A 26,562-nucleotide genomic window follows, 5' to 3' on the forward strand; every position below is an offset into this window, starting at 1 on the left:
TTGTGTTTCAAAACCAGTTTTTTCCAAAACAAGTGAAATTTTAATATTTATGTAAATTACTGACATATGGGATGTGTGCAACTTCAATGATTGAAATTGAAGGTTTTAAAGATTCTAATTGCAAAGATCAATATTTGATTCAAAACAATCAATGTCATTTGGTTAAACACTTTTTTTCTGTTTGGATTTAACAGGCCAGAAGATGTTGCTTATACCCGTGTGTACGCAATCTGTACATTCAGAAATGATTCTGATCCTCAGGAGGTGAACAAAATTACCGTGTACCGTGCATTCCGAGACAACACCAAGAATATCTCTACATTAGGAGTATATACATTGGACAGTAACAGCCTCTACGTCAATGGTAAATTTTGCTTAGTATAATATCTTCTTGTATTCTATGCTTTTTAATTTGATAGCTGCATTGAATTAGTTACTTTTAAAGGCTGTGATCCAATTTTATTTCACTCAAATGATGATTTTTCAAATGGCTGAACTGATGCAAACTTATGCACTTGATTTTGCAGGTTACCATGAACTAATCCTTCCTCCCAGTAAGTATTCTCTCTATGCTTTGTCTATGAACATTTCCTTCGATTAAAGTTGGTGATAACAAAGTGAAACCAAAACCAAACCAACACTACTTGATATATTGTCAAACAATCTGCCTTTTAATTATGATTTTTCTCATTTCCACTTGGGGTTTCATTCCCTGTACGTTGGATGTGTTTGTGAATCTTCAAAATGAAGAATTTAGTGTAAGTTTCACCAGAGCTTCTGTCTTTGTACCTGGCTTTTCCCAAGTAATAGGCCACAGGGCCGTTCATTCCATTAAACTGATCTGCCAAGTTGGTGCCTTCAAACTACATGTCTGCCCTCTTCCTTTCTTACTCCCAGATTAGCAGAGATGGTGGCACAGTGCCATACAGTCCTCAGCATTGACTCCAGACCCAACAACATCTTATGCCTTCAGGTTAAACATCATTTAGGAAATCTCCTGCAGATTAGCATGCATCGCCTTCCTCAGCTAATGAATCGGTACTCCTCCATTTGAACAACACCTGGAGGAAGCACTGAGGATGGCAAATGCACAAAACATACTCTGGGTGGGGGATTTCACTGCCCAGCACCAACAGTGGCTTGGCAGCAGCACTACTGAACAAGCTGGCCAGGTCCACAAGGACATAAATACTAGACTTGGGGCTGCAGGAGCTGGTAAGGGAACCAAAAAGAGGGAAAAGCATACTTGATCTCATCTTTACCAGCTGTAGATGCATCTGTCCATTGACAGTATCAATTAGAATGATCATCACACAGTCCTTGTGAAGATGAAGTCCCGCTTTCACTTTGAGAATAACATCCATCGTGTGGTATGCCACTATCACTGTGCTCAGATTAAGAACAGATCTAGCACCTCAAGACTGGGCATCCATGAGACACTGCGAGCCATCAACAGCAGTAGAATTGCACTCCAACACAATCTGTAACTTCATGGCCCAGCATATTCCACCCCCCACCCCGACTCAGCCTTTATCATCAACCCAGGTGGTCAACCCTAGCTCAACAGAAAGTGCAGGAGCAGCACCAGGTATACCTGAAAATGATTTGTCAACTTGGTGAAACTACCAAACAGGACAACTTGCACACCAAACAGCATGAGCAGCAAGTGACAGACAGAACTAAGCGATCCAAGATCTGCGGCCCTGCCACATCCAGTTGTGATGATTATACAACTCACTGTAGGAGGTCACTCAACAAATATCCCATCCTCATTGATGGAAGAGCCCAGCACATCAGTGCAGAAGACAAGGCTGAAGCATTCTCAGCAATCTTTAGCCCAAAGTGCCCAGTGGATGATCCATCTTGGCTTCCTCCAATGATCCCTAGCATTATGGATGCCAGTCTTCAGCCAATTCGATTCATTCCACATGATACAAAGAAATGTAGAACATAGAACATAGAAAAGTACAGCACAGTACAGGCCCTTCGGCCCACGATGTTGTGCCGTGGAATAATCCTAATCCTAATCCAAAAATAAAATAACCTAACCTACATTCCCCTCAATTCACTGCTGTCCATGTGCATGTCCAGCAGTCGCTTAAATGTCACTAATGACTCCACTTCCACGACTACCACTGGCAAAGTATTCCATGTGCTCACAACTCTCTGGGTGAAGAACCTCCCTCTGACGTCTCTTCTATACCGTCTACCTATCATCTTAAAACTATGACCCTCATGGCAGTCAATCCTGCCCTGGGGAAAAGTCTCTGGCTATCGACTCTATCCATGCCTCTCATTACCTTGTACACCTCGTTGGAGGTGGAGACATTGGATACTGCAAAGATGGTGAGCTCTGACAACATCCTGGCAATAGTACTGAAATCTTGTGCTCCAGAACTTGCTGCTTCCCTAGCCAAGCTGTTCCAGTACAATTATAACACTGGCATCTACCCGACAATGTGGAAAACTGCCCTGGTATGTCCTGTATGTAAAAAGCAGAACAAATCCAACCTGGCCAATTACTGCCCCATCAGTCTCCTCTCAATCATCAGTAAAGTGATGGAAGGTGTTATCAGTAATGCTGTCATGCAGCACCTGCTCAGTGATGCCCAGTTTGGATTCTGCCAGGGCCACTCAGCTCCTGACCTCATTACAGCCTTGACTCAAAAATGGACAAAAGAACTGAATTCCAGAGGTGAGGTGAGAGTGACAGCCCTTGATATCAAGGCTGCGTTCTACCTAGCATGGGATCAATAGGTATCGGGGGGGCAAACACTCCTGTGGTTGGAGTCACACCTGACACATAGGAAGATGGTCATGATGGTGGAGGTCAGTCATCTCAGCTGCTGGATATCTCTGCAGGAGTTCCACCAGGTAGTGTCCTAGGCCCAATCATCTTTAGCTGTCTCATCAATGATCTTCCATCCATCATAACATCAAAAGTAGGGATGTTTGCTGATGATTGCACAATGTTCAGCACCATTCCTGACTCCTCAGATATTGAAGCATTCCATGTTCAAATGGAACAAGATCTGGACAATAACCAGTCTTGAACTGACAAGGGACAAATAATATTAATGCCACACAAATGCCAGGCCATGACCATCACCAATAAGAGACAATCTAACCACTGCCCCTTCACATTCAATGGTGTTACCATCACCAAATCCCCCACTCTCATCATCCTGGAGGTTATCATTGACCAGAAACTCAAATGAACTCACCATATAAACACAGTGGCTACAAGAACAGAAGCTAGAAATACTGTGGTGAGTAACTCACCTCCTGACTCTCCAAAGCCTGTCCTTCATCGACAAGGCACAAGTCAGGAGTGTGATGGAATACTCCTCACTTGCCTGGATGGGTGCAGATCCAACAATACTCTAGAAGCTTGAGATGGTACAGGAAAAAGCAACGTGCTTGACTCGTATTACATCCACTCTCTCCACCACCGAGACTCAGAGCAGCAGTGTGTACTATCTACAAGATGCAGTGCAGAAATTCACCAAAGATCTTCAGACAACACTTTCCGAACCACAACCACTTCCATCTAGAAGAACAAGGGCAACCGATATATGAGAACACCACGGTCTTGAAGTTCCCCTCCAAGCCACGCACCACCCTGACTTGGAAATATATCGCTGTTCCTTCATTGTTGCTGGGTCAAAATCCTGGAATTCCCTCCCTTACGGCATTGTGGGTCAACCTACAGCAGATGGGCTGCAGTGGTTCGAGAAGGGAGCTCACCACTACCTTCTCAAAGGCAACTAGAGATGGTCAATAAATGTCAGCCAGCCAACAACACCCACATCCCACAAATTAATAAAAAAGAAATGACCGTCTGGAACAGAACCGGTAGATTTGGACCAGCAACGTGACTGTAAAAAAACTAAATCAGTAACACCCTTACTGAATATTGTCAGATCTCACTATTAAAATTAAATCCACTGCAAGTTCAGTCACTCAGACAATTTCAGTGTAATTGCACTATCAGTACAAGGCAAAATTGTCCCTGCATCTCAGCCAGGAGGCCCAGGTTTAAGTGTCGTTCACTCCAGAGCTGTGTAAGAACATCCCCAAACAGCTTTTTCAGGAAATACCTGGAAAGGACAGGTACGTTGAATATGAGCTCTTGGCCCAGCTTAAAGAATTTTCAGTTTGACAAGAAATATTTCCCTGTGGTTTCACTATTCTTAGTCGATATTGTGTTCAACATTTTTAACACAAATTATGCAATTAGAGAGGTATGCTCTGTTCAATTTAATACTTTGCTAATTCTTTTTAATAGCAATATCGCCGATCATGAGCACCACTTCACACCCAGAAATGAAGACCCTTGATTTTAATGTGACCTTTATTATAACTAACTTGGCCCCAACAACAACTCTACAAAACTCGACAACTGCACTATACAAATCTGCAGCAAATATAATTGCTTTCCAGGTTAGAGGTTGACTCTAATTATGAAATTAAATGCAAGTGAATTTTAATATTTCATTTATCTGTCGATTTTCAATATGTTTCTGTCTTTTCCCTTAGCTGGGCTCATTATTCAATAACAGCAATATCAAAACAACATTCTCAAGCTGCAGAGTTATGTCTTTGAGGTAAGGAATGCTGATATTAAATCTCAATGCAATTCATTTCAAGATCATTTAAGTAAATAGGTAACATTTAAAATGTCTAAACTAATTAAAATTTCCAGTTATTGTTCAGAACTAGTTGTTTCAGCGCTTAAATCTTTAATATCATTGAAGGGTAATTTGTTCTAGTTGACTGTCAAAACTCCTACTGCTGTCAGCAATATTGGTTTCTTTGTGACTCACCATCGACTTGTTTAAGGTGTTTGATTTAAGTTATGGCACAGACTGATGGGGGAAATTTTCGCAAACACTGTTTCAAGAAAATGCTCTTTCATAGGTCACTTGTCCATTCGCTGTTTCCTCCGAAGATGAAAGCTTACATCCTTTCTCAACTTATCTTTTGATTCTTGGCTTGTCTCAGGTCCATGCCTGACTCACTTTGTGGCAAAACTGAAATAACTTATACTTTGAATTTTGCATACTATGTTCATTTTTTACAATATACTGTTATCTACAAGCAGAGACTGAACACCAATTATGTGACTGCTAGGGGGAGCCTCTCTGTGTATCCAACAGGTGTGGCTCTGCAATTTAGGTTCCTGACCATTTTAACTCTCCCTGCCTATTTGGCCTCAATCTCCCACACTCTTCCAATAAAGGTTGCAACCAAAATTTCAATTTCTATTTTATTTATTCAATTAACTGCATACTATTTATTTTGCAGCTTGGCAAAGAATGATGCCACCAGCATGTATGCGATCTGCACATTTAGAAATGATTCTACTGCTCAGGAGGCCAATAAAGTTACTGTGTATCACGAGTTCAGAGACAACACAAGGAACATCTCAACCCTAGGAAGCTATTTACTGGACAATAACAGCCTTTATGTAAATGGTATTTTGCATTTAATTTCAATATCTTGAGCTATTAAGTTTTACTCTATTTATTTGAATTAGTTGACGCATTTAAATTGAAAATGAAAACCCCATTTTCAATCTTTAACAATGACGTTCCATTGGCCTCATCTGTTAAAAAATACTGATATTTCAAAATATTGATTTTTCAGGTTACCATGAATCAACTCCATCATCAAGTGAGTACTGTTTCTGTTTCTCTTTCTTCTCACAATATTATTTATTACTGTGGGTAACAAAGCAAATTCTATACAAAAACAGTGATAACTTACCAAATTTGGAAAGTTTCTCACTTAAAACTGATACATCATTTCTAAGTTTATGTTGAGAAATATTTTGAGGGATTTACCAGGGATTCTCAGCTGAATTCCCTGGCCTCCCATGATGAATGGGTCCTGAAAATTACAAAGAAACGCCCCTGACACCACTCCCAACAGCACCAGCCATTTTGAGTACACAGGCTGGGGTGTCAACAAGACTGCCCACTCCCTCAAAAAAGCAAGGCAGTTGGGCTTATTAAGACCACTATTAATTTGAGATTAAGGAGGCTATCTGGAATTTTACAGTTTATTTCTAAATTCCCATTGTGTTAAGAGTCAGTTTTGCTGCTGGAAAGACGGGCACTCAGCAGTTATCAGAGCGTTCCAGGCAAGTCTTATTGTCCCATCTCCCCCTACCCACCCATAGCCCACCTGGATGATGGTGTGGTGAGATGATGCTTTGAAGAGGGGCCCTCGTTTCCCACCTTGGCCAAATCCATGAACACACAGAGGGATGCTTTCTTTTTCTCTCTCTCTATCCCAAATCAAATTATTAACAAAGAATCAGAGAGGGCACCTTCTGTTTCAAGCACGCTCTCAATTACCTGTCAAGGCAGTTATCAGCACACTGAGGATTCACAGCATTTGGCCAAATCATTAATATAGACACTCAAAAAGCTAAGTTTGTCAGTCATTGTGGATGGGATACATCTTGTCAAAATGAGTACAAACCCATTATTCAAAATCATTCTCCTATGTCTTAACCAATTTCCTATCCAAGGTTTCTTAGGTTTTGGAGTAGATTTGATGATGTCATCTTGCAGGGTAATGAAACGTCTGCAGAAAAACAATGAACTAGCTCAGCGAGCCAACCAACCACAAAAAGGTCAATAGGTTAAGCCCAATACTCTTCTGTTTGTTAACTGTTTCTTTTGTGAAATCTTATCAGTATCGTTCTGGATATGCCATCATTTGTTGTTTGAGTATCTTCTCAATTGAGATTGATACTTCAGCTATAAATAAATGGAATAGAAGGGGAACTAATGCTTGCAGCCCAAAATTAAAAATGGTGGAAGACTCCCATTTAATGAAATCACTCAAAGAATCAGAGGCACTTCTAATACAATTGGACAAACAGCTTCATGAGCACTGAATGGGGCAGTTTCTGTCTACTTCTGTGTGTGATGAGAATAGGTTACTCTGCAGTCTTTTTATTGAGTGGTCTCTAAATCTCATAGAGCTCTAACTCCAGTTTGAAATAGTTTACTGTGATCTCTATATTGTTGAATATGTTTCCATCACAGACTTAAATACAAATGATGCAGTCACAGAGATATTTTATTTTCAATTTAATGCTTTTCATGTTTCTCAACAGCGGTATCACCAATTATAAGCACAACTCAAAGCCTTCAAGCACAACCCTTTGATTTCAATGTGACCTTCATTATTACTAAACTGATCCTTACTGCAAATCTACAGTTTCCCTATTCTGCCCTGTACAAATCTACAGCAAACATAATTACTTATCAGGTCAGTCTACAATTTCATTATTCCAATAATGTCATTAAATTAATTAAATTAATTATGTTACCCTTGTTCTTAAAACTGTGATTGCTACTTTCCTTCAGATGAACAACCTGTTTAATAACAGCAAGATCAACAGAACATTCTCAAGCTGTAGAGTTCGCTCTTTCAGGTAAGGAATGTTGATATGAGTTAAATGCTCCTGAGGCTTAAAGATTACTTAAACATTGGGTGGCTCTATACTTAGCACTACTGCCTCATAGCACCTGGACCTGGGTTTGAATCCACCCCTCAGGTAACTGTCTGTGTGGAGGTTGCACACTCTCCCCGTGTCTGCATGGGCTTCCTCCCACATTCTGAAGACTGTCCAGTTTAAGTGGACTGGCCATGCTAAATTTCCCATAGTATTCAAGGATGGGTCAGTCAGATAGATCAGCCATGGGACATGCGGGGTTGTAGGAACAGTGTAAGGGGTAGGTCTGGTGGGATGCACTTTGGAGGATTGGTGTGGACCTGATGGGCCGAATGGCCTGCTTCCACACTGTAGGGAGTCAATGATTTAGTAAGTTACTTCATACCACAGAAATGATAAAATAGTCCAGTTATTGTACAGAATTCTGATTGTTGTTTTTATGGTCAGATGTTTAGTATTATTAATTATTTCATTAAGATGTCAGTAAATGTTTTAATTGTCAACACTTTTCCTTTTCTCAGCCAAATGGTTTGGGTTGTGGGATTTAAATGACTGATTAATTTCCTCAAAAGAGGTCACAAGTTCTAGCACAACCAGAAATAAAGGAGGAGTTAAAATTTCTAACAGTTTTGTGAACATTCTCAGGGTTGTATTCTCTGTTGTATCTCAAAGCTAAGATAATGAAAGCTTTTACACTAATGATGCATATCTACATGTCACCTAGCTTCTGTTTCTGAAAACATGATGCCATTACATGTGTTTGACTGACAACATTCAAGTAGTACAGAAGGTTGATTTTTTTCTGAGAATCACTTTTTATCCTGGTAAAGACATAATTCACTTGTGGCGTCATGGATCTTAAAAGATCATTCACGTTCAGCCTGAGAGAGATCACTTCTGCTCTGTATCCTGGCATTCTAACTGTTAACCCTCATTAGCTATGTGTGTATATGTTGCTGGTTAATTCATTCAGTAAGCTGCGATAAAATTTCAGTTCGTAATAACTCTGACAGTATGTGGGTTTGAATTTCATTCCAACTGAGGTAGCCTCAGGAGCTGCCTTCTCACGCTGCGTCTTCTCACCCTGTACCACCTCACCCGGCACCACCTTGCCCTGCACCCCCTCATCTTGCACCTACTCACACAGTACCTTCTCACCCTGCGCATACTCACCCTGCGCCTTCTCGCCCTGCGCCACCTTGCCCTGCACCACCTCGCCCAACACCACCTCGCCCAACACCACCTCATTCGGCACCTTCTCACCCTGCGCCAACTCACCCTGCGCCTACTCACCCAGCGCCTACTCACTCTGCACCTACTCACTCTGCACCTACTCACTCTGCACCTACTCACCCTGCACCTACTCACCCTGCGCCTACTCACCCTGCGCCTACTCACGCTGCACTTTCTCAGCCTGCACGTCCTCACCCTGTACTTTCTCACCCTGCGCCTACTCACCCTGCAACTACTCACCCTGCACCGACACACCCTGCACTTTCTCACCCTGTGCCTACGCACCCTGCAACTACTCACCCTGCACTTTCTCACCCTGCACCTCCTCACCCTGCACCGACTCACCCTGCACTTTCTCACCCTGCACCTACTCACCCTGGACGTTCTCACCCTGCGCCCACTCACCCGGCACGTACTCACCCTGCGCCTACTCACCCTGCACTTTCTCACCCTGCACTTTCTCACCCTGCACCTACTCACCCTGTGCCATCTCACTCTGCGCCTACTCACCCTGCGCTTTCTCACCCTGCGCTTTCTCACCCTGCACATACTCACACTGCGACTACTCACCCTGCACCTACTCACCCTGCAACTACTCACCCTGCAATTTCTCACCCTGCGCCTTCTCACCCTGCACCCACTCACCCTGCGCCTACTCACGCTGCACCTACTCACCCTGCGCCTACTCACCCTGCACCCACTCACCCTGTACCTACTCACCCTGCACCCACTCACCCTGTACCTACTCACCCTGCGCTTTCTCACCCTGCACCTACTCACCCTGCACCTACTCACCCTGCGCCTACTCACCCTGCACCTCCTCAGTCAGGGCCTACTCACCCTGTGTCTACTCACACTGCACCCAGTCACCCTGCACCTACTCAGCCTGCGCTTTCTCACCCTGCACCTACTCACCCTGCGCTTACTCACCCTGCGCCAACTCACCCTGCACCTACTCACCCTGCGCTTTCTCACCCTGCGCCTACTCACCCTGCGCCTACTCACCCTGAGCCTACTCACCCTGCACCTACTCACCATGAGACTACTCACCCTGCACCTACTATCCTGCACCTACTCACCCTGCGCTTTCTCACCCTGCGCCTACTCACCGTGCACCTACTCACCCTGCGCCTACTCACCCTGCACCTATTCACCCTGCGCCTACTCACCCTGCACCTACTCACCCTGCACCTACTCACCCTGCGCTTTCTCACCCTGCGCCTACTCACCGTGCACCTACTCACCCTGCGCCTAATCACCCTGCACCTACTCACCCTGCGCCTACTCACCCTGCACCTACTCACCCTGCGCCTACTCACCCTGCGCCTACTCACCCTGCGCCTAATCACCCTGCACCTACTCACCCTGCACCTACTCACCCTGCGCTTTCTCACCCTGCGCCTACTCACCCTGCACCTACTCACCCTGCACCTACTCACCCTGCGCCTACTCACCCTGCGCCTACTCACCCTGCACCTACTCACCCTGCGCCTACTCACCCTGCGCCTACTCACCGTGCACCTACTCACCCTGCGCTTTCTCACCCTGCGCCTACTCACCCTGCACCTACTCACCTTGCGCCTAATCACCCTGCACCTACTCACCCTGCGCCTACTCACCCTGCGCCTACTCACCCTGCGCCTACTCACCGTGCACCTACTCACCCTGCGCTTTCTCACCCTGCGCCTACTCACCCTGCACCTACTCGCCCTGCACCTCCTCAGTCTGCGCCTACTCACCCTGCGCCTACTCACCCTGCAACTACTGACCTTGTACTTTCTCACCCTGTACCTACTCACCCTACGCCTACTCACCCTGCGCCTTCTCACCCAGTGTCTACTCACCCTGCACCTAATCACCCTGCACCTACTCGCCCTGCACCTACTCGCCCTGCACCTACTCGCCCTGCACCTCCTCAGTCTGCGCCTACTCACCCTGCGCCTACTCACCCTGCAACTACTGACCTTGTACTTTCTCACCCTGTACCTACTCACCCTACGCCTACTCACCCTGCGCCTTCTCACCCAGTGTCTACTCACCCCGCACCTACTCACCCCGCGCCCACTCACCCTGCGCCCACTCACCCTGCACCAACTCACCCTGCACCAACTCACCCTGCACCAACTCACCCTGCACCTACTCACCCTGCGCCTACTCACCCTGCGCCTTCTCACCCTGCACCTACTCACCCTGCACCTCCACACCCTGCACCTACTCACCCTGCAACGACTCACCCTGCAACGACTCACCCTGCACCTACTCACCCTGCATTTTCTCACCCTGCACCTACTCACCCTGCACCTACTCACCCTGCTCCTACTCACCCTGCAACGACTCACCCTGCAACGACTCACCCTGCACCTACTCACCCTGCATTTTCTCACCCTGCACCTACTCACCCTGCACCTATTCACCCTGCACCTACTCACCCTGCGCTTTCTCACCCTGCACCTACTCATCCTGCACCTCCTCACCCTGCGCCTACTCACCCTGCACCGACTCACCCTGCACTTTCTCACCCTGCACCTACTCACCCTGCGCCTACTCAACCTGCGCCTATTCACCCTGCACCTACTCACCCTGCACCTACTCACCCAGCACCTACTCACCCAGCACCTACTCACCCTGCGCCTATTCACCCTGCACCTACTCACCGTGCACCTACTCACCCTGCACCTATTCACCCTGCGCCTATTCACCCTGCGCCTACTCACCCTGCAACAACTCACCCTGCACTTTCCCACCCTGCACCGACTCACCCTGCGATTTCTCACCCTGCACCTACTCACCCTGCACCTTCTCACCCTGCGTTTTCTTACCCTGCGCCTACTCACCCTGTACTTTCTCACCCTGCACTTTCTCACCGAGTGCCAACTCAACCTTCGCGTTCTCACCCTGCGCCTACTCACCCTGCACCTTCTCACCCTGCGCCTTCTCACCCTGCACTTACTCACCCTGGGCCTACTCACCCTGCACCGACTCACCCTGCACCGACTCACCCTGCATCTTCCCACCCTGCACCGACCCCCCCCGCACCTTCCCACCCTGCAGCGACCCACCCTGCACCATTCCACCCTACACCGACTCACCCTGCGCCTACTCACCCTGCGCCTTCTCACCCTGTACTTTCTCACCGAGTGCCAACTCAACCGTCGCTTTCTCACCGTGCGCCTACTCACCCTGCAACTACTCACCCTAGGCCTACTCTCCGTGCACCTACTCACCCTGCACCTACTCACCCTGCACCTACTCACCCTGCACCTACTCAACCTGCGCCTATTCACCCTGGGCCTACTCACCCTGCAACAACTCACCCTGCACTTTCCCACCCTGCACCGACTCACCCTGCGCCTTCTCACCCTGCGCCTACTCACCCTGCACCTACTCACCCTGCACCTTCTCACCCTGCGTTTTCTTACCCTGCGCCTACTCACCCTGTACTTTCTCACCCTGCACTTTCTCACTGAGTGCCAACTCAACCTTCGCGTTCTCACCCTGCGCCTACTCAGCCTGCACCTACTCACCCTGCACCTTCTCACCCTGCGCCTTCTCACCCTGCACTTACTCACCCTGGGCCTACTCACCCTGCACCGACTCACCCTGCACTGACTCACCCTGCACCGACTCACCCTGCACCTACTCACCCTGCACGTACTCAACCTGCGCCGACTCACCCTGCACCTACTCACCCTGCGCCTACTCACCCTGCGCCTACTCACCATGCACCTACTCACCCTGCACCTACGCACCCTGAGCCTTCTCACCCTGCGCCTTGTCACCCTGCACCTAATCACCCTGTGCCGACTCACCCCGCACCTACTCACACTGCAATTTCCCACCCTGCACCGACTCACCCTGCGCCTTCTCACCCTGCGCATTCTCACCGTGTGCCTACTCACCCTGTAATTTCTCACCCTGCGCCTACTCACCCTGCGCCTACTCACCCTGCACCTACTCACCCTGCACTTTCCCACCCTGCACCTAATCACCCTGCGCTGACTCACCCTGCACCTACTCACCCTGCACCTACTCACCCTGCGCCTACTCACCCTGCGCCTACTCACCCCGCACCTGACACCCTGCACCTACTCACCCTGCACCAACTCACCCTGCACTTGCCCACCGTGCACCGACTCACCCTGCGCCTTCTCACCCTGCGCCTACTCAACATGCGCCTACTCACGCTTCGCTTTCTCACCCTGCGCCGACTCACCCTGCACCTTCCCACCCTGTACCTTCCCACCCTGCACCTATTCACCCTGCACCTTCCATCCCTGGAGCTTCCCACCCTGCACCTACTCACCCTGCACCGACTCACCCTACACCTACCCACCCTGCACCTAACCACCCTGCACTGTCTCACCCTGGACCATCCCACCTTGCACCGACCCACCCTGGACCTTCCCACCCTGCACCGACCCACCCTGCACCTTCCCACCCTGGACCTACCCACCCTGCACCTACTCACCCTGCACTGACTCACCGAGTGCCAACTCAACCTTCGCTTTCTCACCGTGCGCCTACTCTCCCTGCACCTACTCACCCTTGCACCTACTCACACTGCACTTTCTCACCCCACACCTACACACCCTGCACCGACTCACCCTGCGCCTTCTCACCCTGCACCTACTCAGCCTGCGCTTCCTCACCGAGTGCCAACTCAACCTTCGCTTTCTCACCCTGCACCTACTCTCCCTGCACCTACTCACCCTTGCGCCTACTCACCCTGCGCCCACTCACCCTGCACCTACTCACCCTGCACCTTCTCACCCTGCGCCTACTCACCCTGCGCCCACTCACCCTGTACCTACTCACCCTGCACCGACTCACGCTGCGCCTTCTCACCCTGCAACTACTCATCCTGCAATTTCCCAACCTGCGCCTTCTCACCCTGCGCCTACTCACCCCGCACCTACTCACCCAGCACCTACTCACCCTGCACCTAATCACCCTGCACCGAATCACCCTGCGCCTTCTCACCCTGCGCATTCTCACCCTGTGCCTACTCACCCTGTACTTTCTCACCCTGCGCCTACTCACCCTGCGCCTACTCACCCTGCACCTACTCACCCTGCACCTACTCACCCTGCGCCTTCTCACCCTGCACCTAATCACCCTGCACCTAATCACCCTGCGCCGACTCACCCTGCACCTACTCACCCTGCACTTACTCACCCTGCACCTACTCACCCTGCAATTTCCCACCCTGCACTGACTCACCCTGCGCCTTCTCACCCTGTGCCTACTCACCCTGCGCCGACTCACCCTGCACCTACTCACCCTGCGCCTACTCACCCTGCGCCTACTCACCCCGCACCTAATCACCCTGCACCCACTCACCCTGCAACAACTCACCCTGCACTTTCCCACCCTGCACCGACTCACCCTGCGCCTTCTCACCCTGCGCCTACTCACCCTGCACCTTCTCACCCTGCGTTTTCTTACCCTGCGCCGACTCACCCTGTACTTTCTCACCCTGCACTTTCTCACTGAGTGCCAACTCAACCTTCGCGTTCTCACCCTGCGCCTACTCACCCTGCACCGACTCACCCTGCACTTTCCCACCCTGCACCGACTCACCCTGCGCCTTCTCACCCTGCGCCTACTCACCCTGCACCTTCTCACCCTGCGTTTTCTTACCCTGCGCCTACTCACCCTGTACTTTCTCACCCTGCACTTTCTCACCGAGTGCCAACTCAACCTTCGCGTTCTCACCCTGCGCCTACTCACCGTGCACCTTCTCACCCTGCGCCTTCTCACCCTGCACTTACTCACCCTGGGCCTACTCACCCTGCGCCTACTCAACCTGCGCCGACTCACCCTGCTCGTAATCGCCGTGAACCTACTCACCCTGCACCAACTCACCCTGCACCTACGCACCCTGCGCCTTCTCACCCTGCGCCTTGTCACCCTGCACCTAATCACCCTGTGCCGACTCACCCTGCACCTACTCACCCTGCGCCTACTCACCCCGCACCTACTCACCCTGCAATTTCCCACCCTGCACCGACTCACCCTGCGCCTTCTCACCCTGCGCATTCTCACCGTGTGCCTACTCACCCTGTAATTTCTCACCCTGCGCCTACTCACCCTGCGCCTACTCACCCTGCACCTACTCACCCTGCACTTTCCCACCCTGCACCTAATCACCCTGCGCCGACTCACCCTGCACCTACTCACCCTGCGCCTACTCACCCTGCGCCTACTCACCCCGCACCTGATCACCCTGCACCTACTCACCCTGCACCAACTCACCCTGCACTTGCCCACCGTGCACCGACTCACCCTGCGCCTTCTCACCCTGCGCCTACTCAACATGCGCCTCCTCACGCTTCGCTTTCTCACCCTGCGCCGACTCACCCTGCACCTTCCCACCCTGTACCTTCACACCCTGCACCTATTCACCCTGCACCTTCCATCCCTGGAGCTTCCCACCCTGCACCTACTCACCCTGCACCGACTCACCCTACACCTACCCACCCTGCACCTAACCACCCTGCACCGTCTCACCCTGGACCATCCCAACCTGCACCGACCCACCCTGGACCTTCCCACCCTGCACCGACCCACCCTGCACCTTCCCACCCTGGACCTACCCACCCTGCACCTACTCACCCTGCACCTACTCACCCTTGCACCTACTCACACTGCACTTTCTCACCCCACACCTACACACCCTGCACCGACTCACCCTGCGCCTTCTCACCCTGCACCTACTCAGCCTGCGCTTTCTCACCGAGTGCCAACTCAACCTTCGCTTTCTCACCCTGCACCTACTCTCCCTGCACCTACTCACCCTTGCGCCTACTCACCCTGCGCCTACTCACCCTGCACCTTCTCACCCTGCGCCTACTCACCCTGCGCCCACTCACCCTGCACCTACTCACCCTGCACCTACTCACCCTGCACCTTCTCACCCTGCGCCTTCTCACCCTGCGCCTTCTCACCCTGCACTTACTCACCCTGGGCCTACTCACCCTGCGCCTACTCACCCTGCGCCTACTCACCCTGCACTTTCTGACACTGCACCGACTCACCCTGCACCGACTCACCCTGCACCTTCCCACCCTGCACCAACTCACCCTGCATCTTCCCACCCTGCACCGACCCCCCCCTGCACCTTCCCACCCTGCAGCGACCCACCCTGCACCATCCCACCCTACACCGACTCACCCTGCGCCTTCTCACCCTGCGCCTTCTCACCCTGTACTTTCTCACTGAGTGCCAACTCAACCGTCGCTTTCTCACCGTGCGCCTACTCACCCTGCAACTAATCACCCTAGGCCTACTCTCCGTGCACCTACTCACCCTGCTCGTAATCGCCTTGAACCTACTCACCCTGCACCAACTCACCCTGCGCCTACTCACCCTGCGCCTACTCACCCTGCGCCTACTCACCATGCACCTACTCACCCTGCACCTACTCACCCTGCACCTACGCACCCTGCGCCTTCTCACCCTGCACCTAATCACCCTGTGCCGACTCACCCTGCACCTACTCACCCTGCGCCTACTCACCCCGCACCGACTCACCCTGCACCTACTCACCCTGCAATTTCCCACCCTGTACCGACTCACCCTGCGCCTTCTCACCCTGCGCTTTCTCACCGTGTGCCTACTCACCCTGTAATTTCTCACCCTGCGCCTACTCACCCTGCTCCTACTCACCCTGCACCTACTCACCCTGCACTTTCCCACCCTGCACCTAATCACCCTGCGCCGACTCACCCTGCACCTACTCACCCAGCACCAACTCACCCTGCACTTGCCCACCGTGCACCGACTCACCCTGCGCCTTCTCACCCTGCGCCTACTCAACATGCGCCTACTCACGCTTCGCTTTCTCACCCTGCGCCGACTCACCCTGCACCTTCACACCCTGCACCTATTCACCCTGCACCTTCCATCCCTGGAGCTTCCCACCCTGCACCTTCCCACCCTGCAGCGACCCACCCTGCACCATCCCACCCTACACCGACTCACCCTGCGCCTTCTCACCCTGCGCCTTCTCACCCTGTACTTTCTCACTGAGTGCCAACTCAACCGTCGCTTTCTCACCGTGCGCCTACTCACCCTGCAACTAATCACCCTAGGCCTACTCTCCGTGCACCTACTCACCCTGCTCGTAATCGCCTTGAACCTACTCACCCTGCACCAACTCACCCTGCGCCTACTCACCCTGCGCCTACTCACCCTGCGCCTACTCACCATGCACCTACTCACCCTGCACCTACTCACCCTGCACCTACGCACCCTGCGCCTTCTCACCCTGCACCTAATCACCCTGTGCCGACTCACCCTGCACCTACTCACCCTGCGCCTACTCACCCCGCACCGACTCACCCTGCACCTACTCACCCTGCAATTTCCCACCCTGTACCGACTCACCCTGCGCCTTCTCACCCTGCGCTTTCTCACCGTGTGCCTACTCACCCTGTAATTTCTCACCCTGCGCCTACTCACCCTGCTCCTACTCACCCTGCACCTACTCACCCTGCACTTTCCCACCCTGCACCTAATCACCCTGCGCCGACTCACCCTGCACCTACTCACCCAGCACCAACTCACCCTGCACTTGCCCACCGTGCACCGACTCACCCTGCGCCTTCTCACCCTGCGCCTACTCAACATGCGCCTACTCACGCTTCGCTTTCTCACCCTGCGCCGACTCACCCTGCACCTTCACACCCTGCACCTATTCACCCTGCACCTTCCATCCCTGGAGCTTCCCACCCTGCACCTACTCACCCTGCACCGACTCACCCTGCACCGACCCACCCTGCACCGACCCACCCTGCACCTAACCACCCTGCACCGTCTCACCCTGGACCATCCCACCCTGCACCGACCCACCCTGGACCTTCCCACCCTGCACCGACCCACCCTGCACCTTCCCACCCTGGACCTACCCACCCTGCACCTACTCACCCTGCACTGACTCACCCTGCAAGTCCTCACCCTGCAACTCCTCACCCTGCACCTCCTCACCCTGCACCTCCTCACCCTGCGCCGACTCACCCTGCACCGACTCACCCTGCGCTTTCGCAACCTGCACCTACTCAACCTGCACCTACTCACCCTGCACCTACTCACCCTGCGCTTTCTCACCCTGCGCCTACTCACCCTGCGCTTTCTCACCGAGTGCCAACTCAACCTTCGCTTTCTCACACTGCACCTACTCACCCTGCACCTACTCACCCTGCACTTTCTCACCGAGTGCCAACTCAACCTTCGCTTTCTCACCGTGCACCTTCTCACCCTGCACCTACTCACACTGCACTTTCTCACCCTACACCTACACACCCTGCACCGACTCACCCTGCACTGACTCACCCTGCAAGTTCTCACCCTGCAACTCCTCACCCTGCAACTCCTCACCCTGCACCTCCTCACCCTGCACCTCCTCACCCTGCACCTCCTCACCCTGGACCTTCCCACCCTGCACCGACCCACCCTGCACCTTCCCACCCTGCACCTACCCACCCTGCACCTACCCACCCTGCACCTACTCACCCTGCACTGACTCACCCTGCAAGTCCTCACCCTGCAACTCCTCACCCTGCACCTCCTCACCCTGCACCTACGCACCCTGCACCGACTCACCCTGCGCTTTTGCAACCTGCACCTACTCAACCTGCACCTACTCACCCTGCACCTACTCACCGTGCAACTCCTCACCCTGCAAGTCCTCACCCTGCAAGTCCTCACCCTGCACCTCCTCACCCTGCACCTCCTCACCCTGCACCTACTCACCCTGCACCGACTCACCCTGCGCTTTCGCAACCGGCACCTACTCAACCGGCACCTACTCACCCTGCACCTACTCACGCTGCGCTTTCTCACCATGCGCCTACTCACCTTGCGCTTTCTCACCGAGTGCCAACTCAACCTTCGCTTTCTCACACTGCACCTACTGACGCTGCACCTACTCACCCTGCACTTTCTCACCGAGTGCCAACTCAACCTTCGCTTTCTCACCGTGCACCATCTCACCCTACACCTACACACCCTGCACCTACTCACCCTGCGCCTACTCTCCCTGCACCTACTCACCCTTGCGCCTGCTCACCGTGCGCCCACTCACCCTGCACCTACTCACCCTGCACCTACTCACCCTGCACCTACTCACCCTGCAATTTCCCACCCTGCACCGACTCACCCTGCGCCTTCTCACCCTGCGCCTACTCACCCTGTACTTTCTCACCCTGCGCCTACTCACCCTGCACCGACTCACCCTGCGCCTTCTCACCCTGCGCCTACTCACCCTGCGTCTTCTCACCCTGCGCCTACTCACCCTGCACCTACTCACCCTGCACCTACTCACCCTGCACCTACTCACCCTGCGCCTTCTCACCCTGCGTTTTCTTACCCTGAGCCTACTCACCCTGTACTTTCTCACCCTGCACTTTCTCACCGAGCGCCAACTCAACCTTCACTTTCTCACCCTGCGCCTACTCACCCTGCACCGACTCACCCTGCACCGACTCACCCTGCACCGACTCACCCTGCGCCTTCTCACCCTGTACTTTCTCACCCTGCACCTACTCACCCTGCGCTTTCTCACCATGCGCCCACTGACCCTGCACCGACTCACCCTGCGCCTACTCACCCTGCGCCTACTCACCCTGCTCCTTCTCACCCTGCGCCTTCTCACCCTGCGCCGTCTCACCCTGCACCTTCCCACCCTGCACCTACCCACACTGCACTGACTCACCCTGCACCTAATCACCCTACGCCTACTCACCCTGCAATTTCTCACCCTGCACCTACTCACCCTGCACCTACTCACCCTGCGCCTACTCACCCTGCGCCTACTCACCCTGCGCCTACTCTCCCTGCACTTTCTCACCCTGCGCCTACTCACCCTGCACCTCCTCACCCTGCTTCTACTCACCCTGCACCCACTCTCCCTGCGCCTACTCTCCCTGCACCTACTCACCCTGCGCCTACTCACCCTGCGCCTACTCACCCTGCACCTACTCACCCTGCACCTACTCTCCCTGTGCCTAATCACCCTGCGCCTACTCACCCTGCGCCTACTCACCCTGCACCTTCTCACCCTGCGCCTTCTCACCCTGCGCTGTCTCACCCTGCACCTTCCCACCCTGCACCTACCCACACTGCACTGACTCACCCTGCGCCCACTGACCCTGCGCCCACTGACCCTGCGCCTACTCACCCTGCACCGACTCACCCTGCACCTACTCACCCTGCAATTTCCCACCCTGCACCGACTCACCCTGCGCATTCTCACCTTGTACCTACTCACCCTGCACCTACTCACCTTGCACTTTCTCACCCTGCGCCCTCTCACCCTGCGCTTTCTCACCCTGCACCGACTCACCCTGCACCTACCCAGCCTGCACCTACCACCCTGCACCGTCTCAACCTGCACCTTCCCACCCTGCACCTTCACACCCTGCACCATCCCACCCTGCACCTACCCACACTGCGCTGACTACCCTGCAACTCCTCACCCTGCACCTACTCACCCTGCACCTACTCACCCTGCACCTACTCACCCTGCACCTACTCACCCTGCGCCTACTCACCCTGCGCCTAATCACCCTGCACCTACTCACCCTGCACCTACTCACCCTGCGCCTACACACCCTGCGCCTACTCACCCTGCGCCTACTCACCCTGCGCCTACTCACCCTGCACCTTCTCACCCTGCGCCGTCTCACCCTGCGCCGTCTCACCCTGCACCTTCCCACCCTGCACCTACCCACACTGCACTGACTCACCCTGCACCTACACACCCTGCACCGACTCACCGTGCGCCTACTCACCCTGCGCCTTCTCACCCTGCGCCTTCTCACCCTGCACTTACTCACCCTGCACTTACTCACCCTGCACCTTCTCACCCTGCACTTTCTCACCCTGCACCTACTCACCCTGCACCTACTCACCCTGCGCTTTCTCACCCTGCACCTACTCATCCTGCGCCTACTCACCCTGCACTTTCTCACCCTGTACCTACTCACCCTGTGCCTACTCACCGATCACCACCTCAACATTCGCTTTCTCACCGTGCACCTCCTTACCCTGGACTTTCTCACCCTGCGCCTTCTCACCCTGCACCTACTCATCTGCACCTACTCACCCTGCACCTACTCACCCTGGACCATCCCACCCTGCACCAACCCACCCTGCACCTTCCCACCCTGCACCTACCCACACTGCAATGACTCACCCTGCAACTCCTCACCCTGCACCTCCTCACCCTGCAACTCCTCACCCTGCACCTCCTCACCCTGCACTTCCTCACCCTGCAACTCCTCACCCTGCACCTACTCACCCTGCACCTACTCACCCTGCACCTTCCCACCCAGCACCTTCCCACCCTGCGCCTACTCACCCTGCACCGACTCACCCCACACCTACCCACCCTGCACCTACCCACCCTGCACCGTCTCACCCTGGACCATCCCACCCTGGACCTTCCCACCCTGCACCGACCCACCCTGCACCTTCCCACCCTGCACCCACCCACCCTGCACCGTCTCACCCTGGACCATCCCACCCTGCACCAACCCACCCTGCACCTTCCCACCCTGCACCTACCCACACTGCAATGACTCACCCTGCGCCTCCTCACCCTGCGCCTCCTCACCCTGCAACTCCTCACCCTGCACCTCCTCACCCTGCACTTCCTCACCCTGCAACTCCTCACCCTGCACCTACTCACCCTGCACCTACTCACCCTGCACCTACTCACCCTGCGCTTTCTCACCCTGCAGCTACTCAGCCTGCACCTCCTCACCCTGCACCTCCTCACCCTGCACCGACTCACCCTGCACCGACTCACCCTGCGCTTTCGCAACCTGCACCTACTCAACCTGCACCTACTCACCCTGCACCTACTCACGCTGCGCTTTCTCACCCTGCGCCTACTCACCCTGCGCTTTCTCACCGAGTGCCAACTCAACCTTCGCTTTCTCACACTGCACCTACTGACCCTGCACCTACTCACCCTGCACTTTCTCACCGAGTGCCAACTCAACCTTCGCTTTCTCACCGTGCACCTTCTCACCCTGCACCTACTCACACTGCACTTTCTCACCCTACACCTACACACCCTGCAACTACTCACCCTGCGCCTACTCTCCCTACGCCTACTCACCCTTGCGCCTGCTCACCGTGCGCCCACTCACCCTGCACCTACTCACCCTGCGCCTTCTCACCCTGCACCTTCTCACCATGCACCGACTCACCCTGCGCCTACTCACCCTGCACCGACTCACCCTGCACCTACTCACCCTGCAATTTCCCACCCTGCACCGACTCACCCTGCGCCTTCTCACCCTGCGCCTACTCACCCTGTACTTTCTCACCCTGCGCCTACTCACCCTGCACTGACTCACCCTGCGCCTTCTCACCCTGCGCCTACTCACCCTGCGTCTTCTCACCCTGCGCCTACTCACCCTGCACCTACTCACCCTGCGCCTTCTCACCCTGCGTTTTCTTACCCTGCGCCTACTCACCCTGTACTTTCTCACCCTGCACTTTCTCACCGAGTGCCAACTCAACCTTCGCTTTCTCACCCTGCGCCTACTCACCCTGCACCTACTCACCCTGCACCGACTCACCCTGCACCGACTCACCTAGCGCCTTCTCACCCTGTACTTTCTCACCCTGCACCTACTCACCCTGCGCTTTCTCACCGTGCGCCCACTGACCCTGCACCGACTCACCCTGCGCCTACTCACCCTGCGCCTACTCACCCTGCTCCTTCTCACCCTGCGCCTTCTCACCCTGCGCCGTCTCACCCTGCACCTTCCCACCCTTAACCTACCCACACTGCACTGACTCACCCTGCACCTAATCACCCTACGCCTACTCACCCTGCAATTTCTCACCCTGCACCTACTCACCCTGCACCTACTCACCCTGCTCCTACTCACCCTGCGCAACTCACCCTGCGCCTACTCACCCTGCGCCTACTCACCCTGCGCCTCCTCACCCTGCACCAACGCACCCTGCACCTACTCACCCTGCACCTACTCACCCTGCACTTTCTCACCCTCCGCCTACTCGCCCTGCACTTTCTCACCCTGCGCCTACACACCCTGCACCTACTCAGCCTGCGCCTACTCACCCTGTCCTTTCTCACCCTGCGCCGACTCACCCTGCGCCAACTCAACCTTCGCTTTCTCACCGTGCAGATCCTCACCCTGCACTTTCTCACCCTGCACTTTCTCACCCTGCACCTACACACCCCGCACTGACTCACCGTGCGCCTACTCACCCGGCGCCTACTCACCCTGCGCCTTCTCACCCTGCACCTTCTCACCATGCACCGACTCACCCTGCGCCTACTCACCCTGCACCGACTCACCCTGCACCTACTCACCCTGCAATTTCCCACCCTGCACCGACTCACCCTGCGCCTTCTCACCCTGCGCCTACTCACCCTGTACTTTCTCACCCTGCGCCTACTCACCCTGCACTGACTCACCCTGCGCCTTCTCACCCTGCGCCTACTCACCCTGCGTCTTCTCACCCTGCGCCTACTCACCCTGCACCTACTCACCCTGCGCCTTCTCACCCTGCGTTTTCTTACCCTGCGCCTACTCACCCTGTACTTTCTCACCCTGCACTTTCTCACCGAGTGCCAACTCAACCTTCGCTTTCTCACCCTGCGCCTACTCACCCTGCACCTACTCACCCTGCACCGACTCACCCTGCACCGACTCACCCTGCGCCTTCTCACCCTGTACTTTCTCACCCTGCACCTACTCACCCTGCGCTTTCTCACCATGCGCCCACTGACCCTGCACCGACTCACCCTGCGCCTACTCACCCTGCGCCTACTCACCCTGCGCCTACTCACCCTGCGCCTACTCACCCTGCACCTACTCTCCCTGCGCCTAATCACCCTGCGCCTACTCACCCTGCTTCTACTCACCCTGCTTCTACTCACCCTGCACCCACTCTCCCTGCGCCTTCTCACCCTGCGCCGTCTCACCCTGCACCTTCCCACCCTGCACCTACCCACACTGCACTGACTCACCCTGCACCTAATCACCCTACGCCTACTCACCCTGCAATTTCTCACCCTGCACCTACTCACCCTGCACCTACTCACCCTGCGCCTACTCACCCTGCGCCTACTCACCCTGCGCCTACTCACCCTGCGCCTACTCACCCTGCACCTCCTCACCCTGCTTCTACTCACCCTGCACCCACTCTCCCTGCGCCTACTCTCCCTGCGCCTACTCACCCTGCGCCTACTCACCCTGCGCCTAATCACCCTGCACCTACTCACCCTGCGCCTACTCACCCTGCACCTACTCTCCCTGCGCCTAATCACCCTGCGCCTACTCACCCTGCTTCTACTCACCCTGCTTCTACTCACCCTGCACCCACTCTCCCTGCGCCTTCTCACCTTGCGCCGTCTCACCCTGCACCTTCCCACCCTGCACCTACCCACACTGCACTGACTCACCCTACGCCTACTCACCCTGCGCCCACTGACCCTGCGCCTACTCACCCTGCACCTACTCACCCTGCACCTACTCACCCTGCAATTTCCCACCCTGCACTGACTCACCCTGCGCATTCTCACCTTGTACCTACTCACCCTGCACCTGCTCACCTTGCACTTTCTCACCCTGCGCCCTCTCACCCTGCGCCGACTCACCCTGCACCTACCCAGCCTGCACCTACCACCCTGCACCGTCTCAACCTGCACCTTCCCACCCTGCACCTTCACACCCTGCACCATCCCACCCTGCACCTACCCACACTGCGCTGACTACCCTGCAACTCCTCACCCTGCACCTACTCACCCTGCACCGACTCACCCTGCACCGACTCACCCTGCACCGACTCACCCTGCGCCTTCTCACCCTGTACTTTCTCACCCTGCACCTACTCACCCTGCGCTTTCTCACCATGCGCCCACTGACCCTGCACCGACTCACCCTGCGCCTACTCACCCTGCGCCTACTCACCCTGCTCCTTCTCACCCTGCGCCTTCTCACCCTGCGCCGTCTCACCCTGCACCTTCCCACCCTGCACCTACCCACACTGCACTGACTCACCCTGCACCTAATCACCCTACGCCTACTCACCCTGCAATTTCTCACCCTGCACCTACTCACCCTGCACCTACTCACCCTGCACCTACTCACCCTGCAACTCCTCACCCTGCACCTACTCACCCTGCACCTACTCTCCCTGCGCCTAATCACCCTGCGCCTACTCACCCTGCTTCTACTCACCCTGCTTCTACTCACCCTGCACCCACTCTCCCTGCGCCTTCTCACCCTGCGCCGTCTCACCCTGCACCTTCCCACCCTGCACCTACCCACACTGCACTGACTCACCCTGCACCTAATCACCCTACGCCTACTCACCCTGCAATTTCTCACCCTGCACCTACTCACCCTGCACCTACTCACCCTGCGCCTACTCACCCTGCGCCTACTCACCCTGCGCCTACTCACCCTGCACCTCCTCACCCTGCTTCTACTCACCCTGCACCCACTCTCCCTGCGCCTACTCTCCCTGCGCCTACTCACCCTGCGCCTACTCACCCTGCGCCTAATCACCCTGCACCTACTCACCCTGCGCCTACTCACCCTGCACCTACTCTCCCTGCGCCTAATCACCCTGCGCCTACTCACCCTGCTTCTACTCACCCTGCTTCTACTCACCCTGCACCCACTCTCCCTGCGCCTTCTCACCTTGCGCCGTCTCACCCTGCACCTTCCCACCCTGCACCTACCCACACTGCACTGACTCACCCTACGCCTACTCACCCTGCGCCCACTGACCCTGCGCCTACTCACCCTGCACCTACTCACCCTGCACCTACTCACCCTGCAATTTCCCACCCTGCACTGACTCACCCTGCGCATTCTCACCTTGTACCTACTCACCCTGCACCTACTCACCTTGCACTTTCTCACCCTGCGCCCTCTCACCCTGCGCCGACTCACCCTGCACCTACCCAGCCTGCACCTACCACCCTGCACCGTCTCAACCTGCACCTTCCCACCCTGCACCTTCACACCCTGCACCATCCCACCCTGCACCTACCCACACTGCGCTGACTACCCTGCAACTCCTCACCCTGCACCTACTCACCCTGCACCGACTCACCCTGCACCGACTCACCCTGCACCGACTCACCCTGCGCCTTCTCACCCTGTACTTTCTCACCCTGCACCTACTCACCCTGCGCTTTCTCACCATGCGCCCACTGACCCTGCACCGACTCACCCTGCGCCTACTCACCCTGCGCCTACTCACCCTGCTCCTTCTCACCCTGCGCCTTCTCACCCTGCGCCGTCTCACCCTGCACCTTCCCACCCTGCACCTACCCACACTGCACTGACTCACCCTGCACCTAATCACCCTACGCCTACTCACCCTGCAATTTCTCACCCTGCACCTACTCACCCTGCACCTACTCACCCTGCACCTACTCACCCTGCAACTCCTCACCCTGCACCTACTCACCCTGCACCTACTCACCCTGCACCTACTCACCCTGCGCCTACTCACCCTGCACCTTCTCACCCTGCGCCTTCTCACCCTGCGCCGTCTCACCCTGCACCTTCCCACCCTGCACCTACCCACACTGCACTGACTCACCCTGCACCTAATCACCCTACGCCTACTCACCGTGCAATTTCTCACCGTGCACCTCCTCACCCTGCACTTTCTCACCCTGCACTTTCTCACCCTGCACCTACACACCCTGCACCGACTCACCGTGCGCCTACTCACCCTGCGCCTTCTCACCCTGCGCCTTCTCACCCTGCACTTACTCACCCTGCACTTACTCACCCTGCACCTTCTCACCCTGCACTTTCTCACCCTGCACCTACTCACCCTGCACC

At 54.7% G+C, this 26,562-nt stretch overlaps 1 protein-coding gene across 1 annotated transcript in view; it reads left to right on the forward strand.

Moving 5' to 3' along the window:
• LOC125465654 (mucin-16-like) overlaps positions 1–26,562 on the forward strand; it is a 120,067-nt gene that overhangs the window by 36,709 nt on the left and 56,796 nt on the right. The window contains exons 37-44 of the mRNA XM_059638429.1: positions 195–364; positions 528–554; positions 4,289–4,443; positions 4,540–4,607; positions 5,308–5,477; positions 5,650–5,676; positions 7,133–7,287; positions 7,386–7,453. Of these exons, the coding sequence (XP_059494412.1) occupies positions 195–364; positions 528–554; positions 4,289–4,443; positions 4,540–4,607; positions 5,308–5,477; positions 5,650–5,676; positions 7,133–7,287; positions 7,386–7,453 (840 nt within the window). The remainder of the gene's footprint in view (positions 1–194; positions 365–527; positions 555–4,288; positions 4,444–4,539; positions 4,608–5,307; positions 5,478–5,649; positions 5,677–7,132; positions 7,288–7,385; positions 7,454–26,562) is intronic.

Source organism: Stegostoma tigrinum, chromosome 30 (assembly GCF_030684315.1).
Source record: "Stegostoma tigrinum isolate sSteTig4 chromosome 30, sSteTig4.hap1, whole genome shotgun sequence".
Taxonomy (NCBI): Eukaryota; Metazoa; Chordata; class Chondrichthyes; order Orectolobiformes; family Stegostomatidae; genus Stegostoma; species Stegostoma tigrinum.